The sequence below is a fragment of the Elephas maximus genome, chromosome X (assembly GCF_024166365.1).
Source record: "Elephas maximus indicus isolate mEleMax1 chromosome X, mEleMax1 primary haplotype, whole genome shotgun sequence".
In the NCBI taxonomy this organism is placed as follows: Eukaryota; Metazoa; Chordata; class Mammalia; order Proboscidea; family Elephantidae; genus Elephas; species Elephas maximus.
The window spans coordinates 168,868,608-168,880,858 of record NC_064846.1 but is presented as its reverse complement, the minus strand read 5'-3'; the positions used below and the strand labels follow the sequence as shown (position 1 = coordinate 168,880,858).

Genomic DNA, 12,251 nt, shown 5'->3' with positions numbered 1-12,251 from the left:
GCCGACAGCGTCACTCTGAACCGGAATGAAATCTCGCCTCTCCAGGGCGTGACTAAGTGGGCGCCAGGCCGGGAGGGGCGGGGCCAGAGAGCGCGCGCTAGCGCTTATAGGCGGACGGGGTGAGGGGGCGGGATCCGCTCCGCGAAGGTTCCCAGAAGTCCCGCCCCTTCAGTCTGCGCCCGGCTTCCCACGCTCCCGGAAGGAAGTCCCGCCTTCAGAAAAGGAAGCGGCGGTATGGGCGGGTGCCGGCTGTGACCGCTGGGACAGCAGTGACCCGGCAAAGCGAAGGTGGCGGAGGTTGTGGCAGGTCGCTGGTTCTCTGGGCTTGGGTTGACGGTTAAAGGCGGGAGCCGGCCGCCTGGAGTAGCCCGGGGGAGGAGTCAGGTGCGGAGGGACTGCCTGGTTACGGCCGGTGGGGTCTGGAGTCTGGGGGCTGGAGCAGGTGGAAGGAGCAGGGACGGCGTGAGGAGATTCTGGCCGTACCCCGGCCTGCGCTGTCCCTTCCGTCTTTCCTCGACTCCTCTTTTCTGCGGCGCACCCTCCCACAACCCCTTTGCTAAGTCCTGGGGGTCGAGGCTGGGCAAGGTGGGCCTCCCATCCCCCATGGGGATCATCACCTCGCCGGCCCCCTCCCACAGGCCTGCACTCCTTGCTGTGGTGTTACCTTCTTTCTTTCTCAGAGACCTCCTCCCAAACCCACAACCCTTAGAAACGTGCCCTCAAAGGGTGGCATAGATCTAACGCTAGTATTTCCTGAAGGGTGGAACATATTCAGAGGGATCCCACGAGGTGAGTGCCCTCCTGGTAGGTTCCCATTAAGGATGACAGGAAGAACAGGGTTGGCCAGATTAAGAATAACAAGAGAGTAGTGTGAACGGAGATGTCAGCATTAATCGGTTTCTTTGCTTTGGCGTGTGTGCGTTTAGAATTGTTTGGAGTCAGCACTGTGATTCCCGGCCATGGGTTTGTCTGCATCTACGCCTCCTGTTGCAGTTCAGACCGATCGTCAGACAGCGTCTCCACCTTCGGGATGTCCGATGCACGAAGGGAAAATGAGAGGTAATCAACTGTCTAGAAGATAGTAATGAAAAGAGAATCCTCAGCAGGATTGTAAAGAAGAGGGAGTGTAGCGTGCTGGTGAAGCTCCTGAGAGTGAGTCAGCCGGGGCTCGGTCCTTGTTTTGCCCCTTGTGAGGCGTGTGACTTTAGACAAGTTGTTTCTGCTATGTCTGTCCACTACCTGTAAGATGGAGATACTCTGATAGTATTTTACAAGGTCATTGTGAAGATTCACTGAGATAATGCATGAAAGTGTTTCAGAGAGTGCTTGACACTTAGTAATTGTCCCATAAATCAGCTCCCACCCCCAAAGTTTATGTCTACGTAAGAGGTTTTCTGCTCAGGGCAGTTGTGTCCCCCAGGGAACACTTGGCACTGTCTGGGAGCATTTGGCACTCGTCACAACTGGAGGAGATGGTGCTACTGGATAGAGGTCAGGAAGGCTGCCCAACATCCTGCAATGCACAGGACAGCTCCTCACAACAGAGCATTATCCAGCCCCAAATGTCAGTGGTCCATATCTGCTGTAGATTGTATACAGGCATGTCTTGAGTCCGTCTGACCTGTGACTTCCTGTTTTAACCTGTGATGGGGGAGGAACCTACATGGAGTGCTCCCAGAGTACTAATACTTTCTTGTGTTGCAGTCGTTCATGCCATCACTCAGTTGACAAAGATTTACTCACTGTCGACTCCGTGCCAAGCATTGCTGGGGTTTGTTTGTGCACTGAGAGAACCAAAAACCAAAGCAAACCCACTGCTGTCAAGTTGCTTCCTGCTCGTAGCAACCCTACAGGACAGAGTAGAACTACCCCATAGGGTTTCCAAGGCTGTAATCTTTACAGGAGCAGACTGCCACATCTTTCTCCCATGGATCAGCTGGTGGGTTCAAACTGTTGATCTTTTGGTTAGCAGCCAAGCACTTAGCCACTGCACCACCAGGGCTCCTCATTGAGAGAACACCAGGGTGCAAAACAGACCAAACTCCTTTTCCTAATGGAGGTTATGTTCTAGTCCACAGGCTCCTGTGTGATAGGTTTTCTCCCCATTTTATAGTCAAGCAAACTGAGGCATGGAGTAACTAACAGAGACTCTCTAAGTCATACAGCTAGTGAGTGGCAAGGCCGGCAAAAATTCTGTGACCTTGGACAAGGTCAAATCCAATAGATTCTGACAAAGCACCCGTGCTCCTGCTGTGAGCGTCCCCAGGGAGGCTATAGAGCTGTCCACTGGTTGATTTCGTTTGTCTGTATCCTGAAGAGCCGTCAGTTAGATTTATTTGCGTTAGTAAAAAGCATGGGTATTTGTAGGAGATTGAAAGGGCTACTGGTTATATAATGTGAAAAGTTTAAACACATTCTTTCTTTTGTAACACCAAGCTAAGACCAGCGATCTGGAAAGGCTTGGAGCTTTGCTTGGTAGAGAGGGGAGGGATAGCAGGACTCCCTTCACCCCTAAAGTGGGCAGTGGCATGGGGTACTAGGGGATGAGGCCTGGGAGGAGAGGCATAGAAAAGGGAGCGTGTACAACATCTAGCATTGCCATATCCGTGTCACTGCCGGTCACTGCTGCTGCCTAAGACAGGGATTCTTTCACACGAGCAGCCCTCTCCCAGGGCGGTAGCTTGCCAGGTGCTGGCCCGCACTCTCCTAACTCGGAGAGCAGCTCCTCAGGCCCTGCACTCGCACAGATCCACGCTCTGGATCCTTGGGCCTTGCGGGCCCTTCCTGCTGCTAATCTTACTAGGCTCAGACCTTCCCTCTTCAGAGAAGTCTTTAAGGTCTGCCTCTTCTTGCTAAACCATGGCCATCTGCTCATGGGGAATCACACGTAGGCAGAGTTTTGTGCTATGCCTAGTTTCATTCTGGGAAGAAAGTGCAAGCATAGTGGCACTCAGACTTTCCGCCACTAGCTTTTTTTGGAGTCCCTGGGCAGTACAAATGGTTAATGCGCTCAGCTGCCAACCAAAAGGTTGGTGGTTCGAGTCCACCCAGAGGCACCTCAGAAGAAAGGCTTGGCAGCCTACTTCCAAAAACTTAGCCATTGGAAACGCTACTGAGCAGAGTTCTGCTTTGACACACGTGGGGTCGCCATGAGTCAGAGTCTACTCAACCACAACTGGTTGGCCTCTTTGAAGGCTGCTGTGCATGTTTGCTTCCGTCGCCCCCGGTACCTCACACGGTGCATCAGTACGGAACACCTGGCCTACACTCTACCCTGACTGGGCAGGAACTTGTCTGCAACTTGCAATGGCAAGTCAAGAACACTGGGTTAAATGTGGCCCGGCCCCCACTTTGGTTCCTTGGCAGCAGCTCACTGCTGCAGTCCAAACTGGGTACCTTCTAGTCAAATATTAAAACCACGGCACAGACAAACTCTTGGAGCTGATGATTTCTATTTGTTTATGTTTGGTGGGGGCATGGCACAATAAGAGGATAGGTCTCCGTTACTCTTTCAGAGGCAAAGGAAATTTACAAAACCTCTTCATCTTTAGGACTTTGGAATGTTAGGTGGCTTAGCTCTTGGGTAGCTTTAAATGACAGAAGCCTGGCTTTTCCTCTGTTGGTAATCATTGGTCAAAAACAAAGCTCTTTAGGGCCCCTATAGAGGGAGCCACATGTCCTGCCTTTGTAGTGACACCATTTTCATACTTGATTTATTTCAGGTTGCCCAGAGAGTTCAAAACCATCAGACTCCACCTGTGAGAGCAAAACGTACTCTGTGCCTGCTCACCAGGAGCGCGCATACGAGTATGTGGAGTGCCCTGTGAAGGCCACTGCGTCTGAGAATAAGGAGAACCTAGATCCTTCCAATCTGGTAATGCCTGCTCATCCCTGCGTCCTAGGACTTAACTGTGCTGAGATTCTTTCACGAACTCCCAAGACACATTGCAGGCTATTGGGATTGATTCTTCTCTCCTTTTAAAACAAAGACGTTGGATCTTCCTTCCACAGTGAAACTCTAGACTGTGTTACTTATGGAGTCTAGTTTCAGAGAACGCCTGAGAAAGAAAACTGCATACTAAAAGCCAGAGTAGGTTTACCGGAAAGAGGCCATGCCAAATGAATATTTTCTTTTGGGCTAGAGTCGCTAGGTAGCCCAGGGAAATTCTATAAGGAGTATAGCTAGAGTTAGCAGAGGTGGTTTTCGTCTTGGGAAAACCTTGTAGGCATGCTAAAAGATGGCGTGCTTCTTAAGGCATGGGTGGGTGCCACCTGCATATGAGTCTCAATGTGGGGCAGTGTCACATGACCACCAGCAACTGTAATACCATCAGAGAGGGTGAGGACAAGATGGGTTGTGGCCTCTTCATATTTCGTCATGGTCGCACAGCACAGGGTTTCATTTTTGGAATCACTTTTTATTGGAGAGACAGGTGGATTTAGGCCTGCACTTTAGAGGGCCACGGGCTTATCTAGAGAATCTAGAAATCCTGATGAATCAGGCACCATTTGACACTGGTTTTAATTTGTCCAAAGGAAAAAAAGACGAGAAATGTAACCACACTGTTTATGAGAACTCAAAGGGGAAAAAGCACTTCAGTACTCTGACTCTTCAGAACAGCCAAATTCTCAGAGAGGTCTGGAATTTTGATGCCACCGGTTTCGTGGGGACCCTGTGCCTGGCGTGTGATGCATTTCTTCCCAGGAAGTAGTTAATTATACTGCGTATTTTCACTTTATATCCAATTTGCAACATTACACAACCTGCTTATTTGATGTAGATGCCACCACCTAATCAGATGCCAGCCCCCGACCAGCCCTTTCCACTGTCTACTGCCAGGGAGGAATCCTCCATCCCGAGAGCAGATTCCCAGAAAAAGTGGGTTTACCCGTCAGAGCAGATGTTTTGGAATGCAATGTTAAGGAAAGGGTAAGTGGGTGCCCTGCTACTTTGAATAGCAATTTGCTTGTCAGCTTCATCTAAGAATTAAATGTTCAAGGCGTTTTTATCTCCAAACGTTGAGTAAATATTTGTAAGTGAATTGGTTTCTGATAGTTGACTAACTTTTCAGACCTATCAGAATATAAATGCAAGGCCAATAACCATTAAAGGAAAACAAAAATAAATCCCACCATCATATAAAATGCTTTAAAAAAGTTGGGGAATCATCAGTCAATGGTAACATCTGAAAAAGTGGCGCCCAAAAGTAGATGGTGCCACGGTATTTGTGCAACTCTGGTTTCTGGTGACTCCGGGAAAGAGCTTAAGGGGAACGTTAACCCTTTGTTTCCGGCGTGTCTGTAGCACATGTGGGTTTTGTACTACTCTGCAGTTAGGAGGGAATCTTCCCAGTGAGGCTGAGATCACTTAAATTGGTAGACAGTGCGCATTCTTCATCCTTTCATAAAGGGTAGTGTTTAATAAATCATCCTATGAAGCCGTGCATTAGTTTTCTGGCACTATCAGCAATACTCGTAAAATGTTACCACGTGTTCTTTCCTAGGTGGAAGTGGAAAGAGGAGGATATTAGTCAGAAAGACATGTATAATATCATTCGAATTCACAATCAGAATAACGAGCAGGCTTGGAAGGAGATTTTGAAGTGGGAAGCCCTTCACGCCACGTAAGTGCGCTTGAGACTCTAAAAACAGGCCTTTTAGCAGCTTTCCTATTTCAGACCGGTTTTCCAGAGTTTTCACCCTTTATTCAGATAGTTTGTTATTCTGATAAAGCACGCTATGTGGCATCTTAGGAAACTCTGGTGGCGTAGTGGTTAAGAGTTCGACTGCTAACCAAAAGGTCGGCGGTTCGAATCCACCAGCTGCTCCTTGGAAACCCTGTGAGGCAGTTTTACTCTGTCCTATAGGGTGGTTACCAGTCGGAATCTACTCAGTGGCAAGAGGTTTGGTTGTTTATGTGGCAATTTTTGCTGTGTGACAGTACCCTGCACTGAGTGGTGTCAGACAGCAACCACTTCGTGATGGCCGTGGATGCTGTGCGCCAGGCAGCATGGGCACAGCAGGGAGGGCTGGACTCTGCTTCACCAGGTCTGACGCCTCAGCCGTGAAGACTCGCTGGTTGGGGCTGACTTGGCAGCGGTGGCGGAAATCCTCTGAAGCCACCATCAGTGTCTTGGCTAAAGTCCAGTTAAATGGTTTTTTAAAGTCTTGTTTTGTTTTTTAATATGTGGAATCTGAAAATTCAAGAGCAGCCCTCCCTGGGTGTCACCAGTTGGGCAGTGGACCCCGGATGGGTGTGTGTGATGCCACCTCGTCAGTAACCCGCAACTGTCAGGAGTCACCTCCCTGCTTGCTAATGAGGGGGAACCACGATTGTCTGCAGTGACTTTGTTTGAAAGTGTGCTGTAATTAAAACTCTCTCCGAATTTATTCGAGCACTGCTATGGAACCAAGAGAAAAGCAAAGAGGAAATTTAAGGGTTGCTTTCAGCTCCCTCTGCAGTCATTTTCCAGAGTTGTGTCAAGATGAAGTAGCTTGTTGAAAACCCACGGTCCAGTCTCCGGGAGAAAGTCTGCCTGAACTGAGCTTCATCTCTGCCTGTGCCCTCTTCAGGAGAGAGGCTAATGAGCTGTTCCTACAGGGAGAAGGGAAAGAATTCCCCGAGTCAGGATTGTTGCTCCCTCCGTTAGCAGAGAGACACATCAGCACAGAAGCCTGTCTTACCAATGTCGCTAACAAGATCATAGGCTGCCTCATTGATGCCCTCTTCCGGCGTCCATCGGGAGAAAGATGTAGCAGTCTTGGAAACCCTATGGGGCAGTTCTGCTCGGTCCTGTGGTCGCTATGAGTTGGAATCACGTCGACAGCAATGGGTTTCATTTTTGGGTTTTCCCTCCTCCGTGGGGAAACAACTGTGTGTCTAGTGTGTAGGCCCATGGGGTACTCCAGGAGGGCAGGGCTAGAAGGGCCTCGTACGAGACTGCTGTACCCAAGTGCCTGGGCAAGTGCTGACACCAAGGAGGCCTTCAGTTTGTGTTTGCTTATTCATTTATTTAGGGAGATGGTCCAACACTAAAAAAAAAAAAAAAATTACAACTAGTTCCTAGGAATTCATCTTTTATTTTTCTTTACTCATAATATTGTTCATTGATTTCAAAGGAAAGAAGAGTGTAGGACTTTTTTTATGTTCATCTGAAACACCCCCAGCCTTACACCTATTTCTCTTCTGAGAATCTGCCTGTATCCCTGCACCAAATGGAAAGGTCCTGTTTCCTGACTCTTGGAAAGAACAGTGAGCGTATTTGGAAGGAAGGGGGGAGAGTGAAAGGTACCCACTCCAGAAATAAAGAGGAATATTCTTAATAGAGGGAGTATTCCTTTGAATTATCCCTTTAAAAGTTATCTTTTTCTGAACATGTGAGATTTTTTAAAGCACATACAGAAAAATGTACTATTGAAAAATTGGGACATCTTTTTCAAAGGAAAGAAGATATACATATGTATTTTTTTTATTGTAGTTTAGACGAAAGTTTACAGAACAAACAAGTTTCTCATGAAACAGTACACATACTGTTTTATGACGTTGGTTAACAACCCCACGGCATGTCAGCACTCTCTCCGTTCTCGACCTTGGGTTCCCTATTACCAGCTTTCCTGTCCCCTCCTGCCTTCTAGTCCTTGCCCCTGGGGTGGTGTGCCCCTTTAGTCTCATGTTGTTTTATGGGCCTGTCTAATCTTTGGCTAAAGGGTGAACCTCGGGAGTGACTTCATTACTGTGTCCGGGGGCCATACTCTCAGGATTTCTCCAGTCTCTGTCAGGCCAGTAAGTCTGGTCTTTTTTTGTGAGTTAGAATTTTGTTCTACATTTTTCTCCAGCTCTGTCCGTGACCCTCTGTTGTGATCTCTGTCAGAGCAGTTAGTGGCAGTAGCCAGGCACCATCTAGTTGTACTGGGCTCAGTCTGGTGGAGGCTGTGGTAGATGTGGTCCATCTGTCCTTTGGACTAATCTTTTCCTTATATCTTTAGTTTTCTTCATTTTTCCTTGCTCCTGAAGGGGTAAGACCAGTGGAGTATCCTAGATGGCCGCTCACACGCTTTTAAGACCCCAGACGCTACTCACCAAGGTGGAATGTAGAACATTTGGAGAGAAGATATTTTAACAGACTTTTCTTATCTGGGGATCTCTAGGGAATGTCCTTGTGGTCCGTCGTTGATCCGATTTGGAGGTAAAGCTAAAGAGTATTCACCAAGGGCAAGAATCCGTTCGTGGATAGGGTGAGTACCAGTGCAAAAATGTTACTGTTCCTTCCTCAGGTCAGGGTAAACTTTCTCTTCTTACCAGAAGTGAATAATCTAAAAAACTATGGTGTCAAGGAAAAACAAACCTATGATGCCCCAAAACACCAAGAAACTACATACAGCACCACCTGCCAAAACTGAAACAGTGTTCACCTGCAAATTTCTTCTCCTGTTCTCCTGCAGAGGTCCTAACGACTGTAAGCTTCTTCCGCTCCCTCAAGTTTGCCCATTGATAGGCAGGTTTCTTAGGGTTTCGTGGGTTGCTTCCTGTCTTGATGTGGGATTGAATTGAGCTGTCCCCTGTCTTCCTGGGTCTGTCCTCTTATACCTGCTATGACAGATCTCTTGGGATCTGTCCACTTAGCATTTCTCCCTTTTTTTCCTAGGGTAGCTCAGATTCGCAGCTCCCACCTGGACTGCTGCAGTATTTCAGCTGACCTGCCTGACCTGGGTCTCTTTCCCAGTGACTGATTCCTTTGCTAGTAGACGAGCTGCCATCTGAGCTGAAATCGTTAAGTTATTCAGCACCACTATCCTTTAGTGCTGTAGACTGTGTGAGTCTCTGAGTGAGTCTCATCTCCCCAGTTAGATGTCTGACTCTCAGGGCAGGCATGTGCACGTGCGAAGAACCAGGACTGAGCACACAGGAAGCGTTCTAACCCTCACTGGCATGTTTTCGTTCCAGGTATGAGTTGCCTTTTGACAGGCACGATTGGATCATCAACCGCTGTGGGACAGAGGTGAGGTACGTCATTGACTACTACGATGGCGGCGAGGTGAACAAGGAGTACCAGTTCACCGTCTTGGACGTCCGTCCTGCCCTGGATTCCCTCTCAGCAGTGTGGGACAGGATGAAGGTCGCCTGGTGGCGCTGGACTTCGTAACCACTATTTTGTTTGAGATGGAAAAATAGCACCTATTTTTTTCTGAGAGATATATTAAACTATTTTCCCCAAAGTGAATTGCATTCAAGATGTAATAGAGGCTTCAAGTCGGTAATCACACTCAACCCTTTGCTTCAGGAAGGACCGTTCTCTTGTGAATCACATTTTACTTTGTGGTTTATAGCAGGTTCTTTTACGTTTTCTTCCATTTCAGCTTAAATAGTAGCCCCTTAGTTTCTCCTTCAGCTGCAGTATTCCCTGTGTATTTAATCTAGAAAAGTCTGTACAACCTCTGAAAAAGAACTTTTCTTAAAATGTTGAAGAAAGATGCTTTTCTGTCCTTACATTTTCTCATGAATACTTGATATGCAAACACTGAAAGCCAATTTGATGCTCAGGAGGTATTAACCTCATCAGATATTTTAACTCAAACTGTTCATTATAAATAAGAGGTAGTTGTGCTTTTTAAAAAGTTGACCAGTATTTTTAAAGTCCGTACAGTGTAGTAGCGACCCCCAAACATAATGAAAAGGTATACACTGGAAATAAACTAAGACAAATCTTGTATCTTCAAATTCTCATTTAAACAAAATTTTCAGACTGGACCTTGTTCTAGAATACAGGTAGTCCCCGACTTAAAACAGGGTTCCATTCCAACGACTCCATCGTAAGTTGTTTCTGATGTAAGTAGAATATCTCATTGATTTTTTTTGGTTTTCATTATTATCTCCTTTTATTATCAGTATCTTTATAGTCATAGCATTGAATGATAATGTCGGCAAATTACGTGCCTCAGAATTGTAGTAGATATTGCTAACAATAAGATGTACAAAAAAAAAAAAAAAAGATGGTCATAAGTGCAGTTAGTCAACCGGAATATGTCCTAAGTCGGGGACTACTCGTGCTTTCAGCTGCACCGTGATTAGATCATGCTTTGGAATATGTGTGTAAACTTCTGAAATACTTTCTGTTTAACTCTTGTTCTAATACATAACCACTGCAAGCAAGCCACCTCCTTGTCCCTGGCATTTGTTGAGTTATCTCAACTTAGTCCTGTTCTTTCTGTCTGAAGCCATCCTCTGGTTGACCTAAACTCAACCCTCGAAAGCCTGGTTCGAGTCGCACTGCCGGCAATGGTCCGCACTCTAAATTTTGATTATAGTTGATTAGTATGTGATTATATTTGAGTGTTAAAATTCACTGGAAGAGTTTTTTTTTCCCCAGATGTAGAGTGTTTGAATTAACGCACAGTCTCAGTTCAGATTTTTTTTTAAGGAAGTTCTAAATTTGCCATTGAAATCCCTCAAACTAGTAATTCATAAACTGGTTGCTCTGATTTCCACTAGCATGTTACAAACGCTTGTTGGTTTTGTTTTTGCGTGTGTGTGGATGATAATAAATCCCTTAATTTATCTGAAACACTGTGTGTTATTAATTTGTAGATGGGCTTGACAGTCTGTGAGTCATTATTCTGGTACGGACTTCTTTGCGGTGTCAGTTTTGTCGTGTGACGTTTTACAAACCCAACAACCTTAAACACTTCTATACTTCAAAATGTTTGTGTATTTTAAAGTAAAGCTGATCATGACAGGTTTTGAAAGTCTTTTCAGAGTAACATGACACTTTACAATTGTCTCTTCAGATATGTAATCTTTACAGAAGTAATGCTACGGTCTGTTTGAGACAGCCGTTTTCTCACCTGTTAATTACATATTTTCAAACTCTGGAGGAAACTAATTACTGTTGGCTTTTTTTTTTTTTTTTGTCCTAAGTGTGTCAAGTTGATTCCGACTGATAGCGACCCTATAGGACAGAGTAGGACTGCCATGGTTTCCAAAGAGCAGCTGGTGGATTCAAACTACTGACCTTTTGGTTAGCAGCCATTACTCTTAACTGCTGCATCACCAGAGCTCCTTTGGATAAGTGTAGGATAAGGTATGACTAAGAGAAAGCAAGCATTGGAACGGGACCCTGAGAATGAAACCATAGGCAGGGATTCACCCCTTTTGGGGGGGGGGCTACAGTATTTCTAGGGAGAAACAATTTCTCACCTGTCAAGGGAAGTTGCTGACAAGACCAGGGGTGGTAACACACCGTTTCCCACTATTGGCCAAGGTTACGTCCTGGCTATTCGAAGCCACTCTGTCTAGATTCCACATGATCACGTCCAGGGATGGGTACTTCTCTGCTCTCCTAGATGATCCCATCTATAACCCGAAATTCATTTTAGATGTTCTCCAGGGTTTTAAATCAAAGAAATCTCTGCCCTATGGAAATCACTCTACCACAGAGCCATTGCACAACAGACTAAGCATTAGCAGCTGAGGTGGGGGTTCAAAACTGGGATTGCAGACTAAAGTGGATTTGGTGTTCCTGTTAGCTCACCGGCAAACGTTCGTTACGTGTTGACTTACACGCACTCTGGGCATCGCACCAGGTCACGCAGATGCAAAAGCACAGTCTCGTGGAGGACGGACTGTAAGAAACAGTGGCGAGTGCTAAAATTCTCACTGAGAGTGTTAACCCAGGAGATGGGAGTTCACATCAGAGTCCTGAACAGACAAAGATGGTTACGTTTTTGTACTGAGTCATCAGCAGGGTTTATCCTCTACCTGAGTGATTAACGCCTCTGAAGCGAGCTCAGCAGTCAGCGCGCCTCTCAGTGGCTGGCTGAATGGTGCTCTGGACCATTTTCGATCTCCCTGGGCTTGAGGCAATGAGCGAGGTGGTGGAGAAAGCGTGTCCCGGGGCCAGACGGCCTGCCCTGGACTCTGATCAAGGTCTTTAGGCCTCAGCTTTCTCTGCTGTAACATGAGAATACAAGAGCCAGAAATTCCCAGAGTTGTTCGGGTGCTATTACAAGGTGTGGGGAAGAGCCCGTAGGGCCTGTGTGTGATAAATGTTAGCCCTCACCTCATGGTGGTCAGCAAGGGAGATTCTGAGGCAAGGATAACAAGCAACAAAGCAATGAGACATGCACAACCTACCATCCTCTCTCTGACCTTACTGCCTCCCCCGCCAAAAAAATAGAAGAATCTGCTTAGTGAAGTAATAGCAGGGTCTATTCCCGTTTTCGGAGCCCCTGGGGGGTGCAAACGGTTCATGCTT

General features: G+C 46.6%; 1 protein-coding gene across 4 annotated transcripts; it reads left to right on the top strand.

Moving 5' to 3' along the window:
• The first annotated feature begins 203 nt into the window (after window positions 1-203).
• LOC126069589 (holocytochrome c-type synthase) lies at window positions 204-10,556 on the top strand. Of its 4 annotated transcripts, none has more exons than XM_049873133.1 (7): window positions 204-297; window positions 927-1,059; window positions 3,723-3,874; window positions 4,782-4,930; window positions 5,505-5,624; window positions 8,149-8,235; window positions 8,945-10,556. In XM_049873133.1, exons 2-7 carry the CDS (start codon window positions 960-962, stop codon window positions 9,141-9,143), a joined length of 807 nt encoding a protein of 268 aa, XP_049729090.1. In that variant the 5' UTR covers window positions 204-297; window positions 927-959; the 3' UTR covers window positions 9,144-10,556. The 4 variants fall into 4 exon arrangements, with proteins under 4 accessions (XP_049729090.1, XP_049729088.1, XP_049729089.1 ...); XM_049873131.1 differs by having other exon boundaries at window positions 204-384; XM_049873132.1 differs by having other exon boundaries at window positions 205-307.
• The last annotated feature ends 1,695 nt before the right edge of the window (window positions 10,557-12,251 follow it).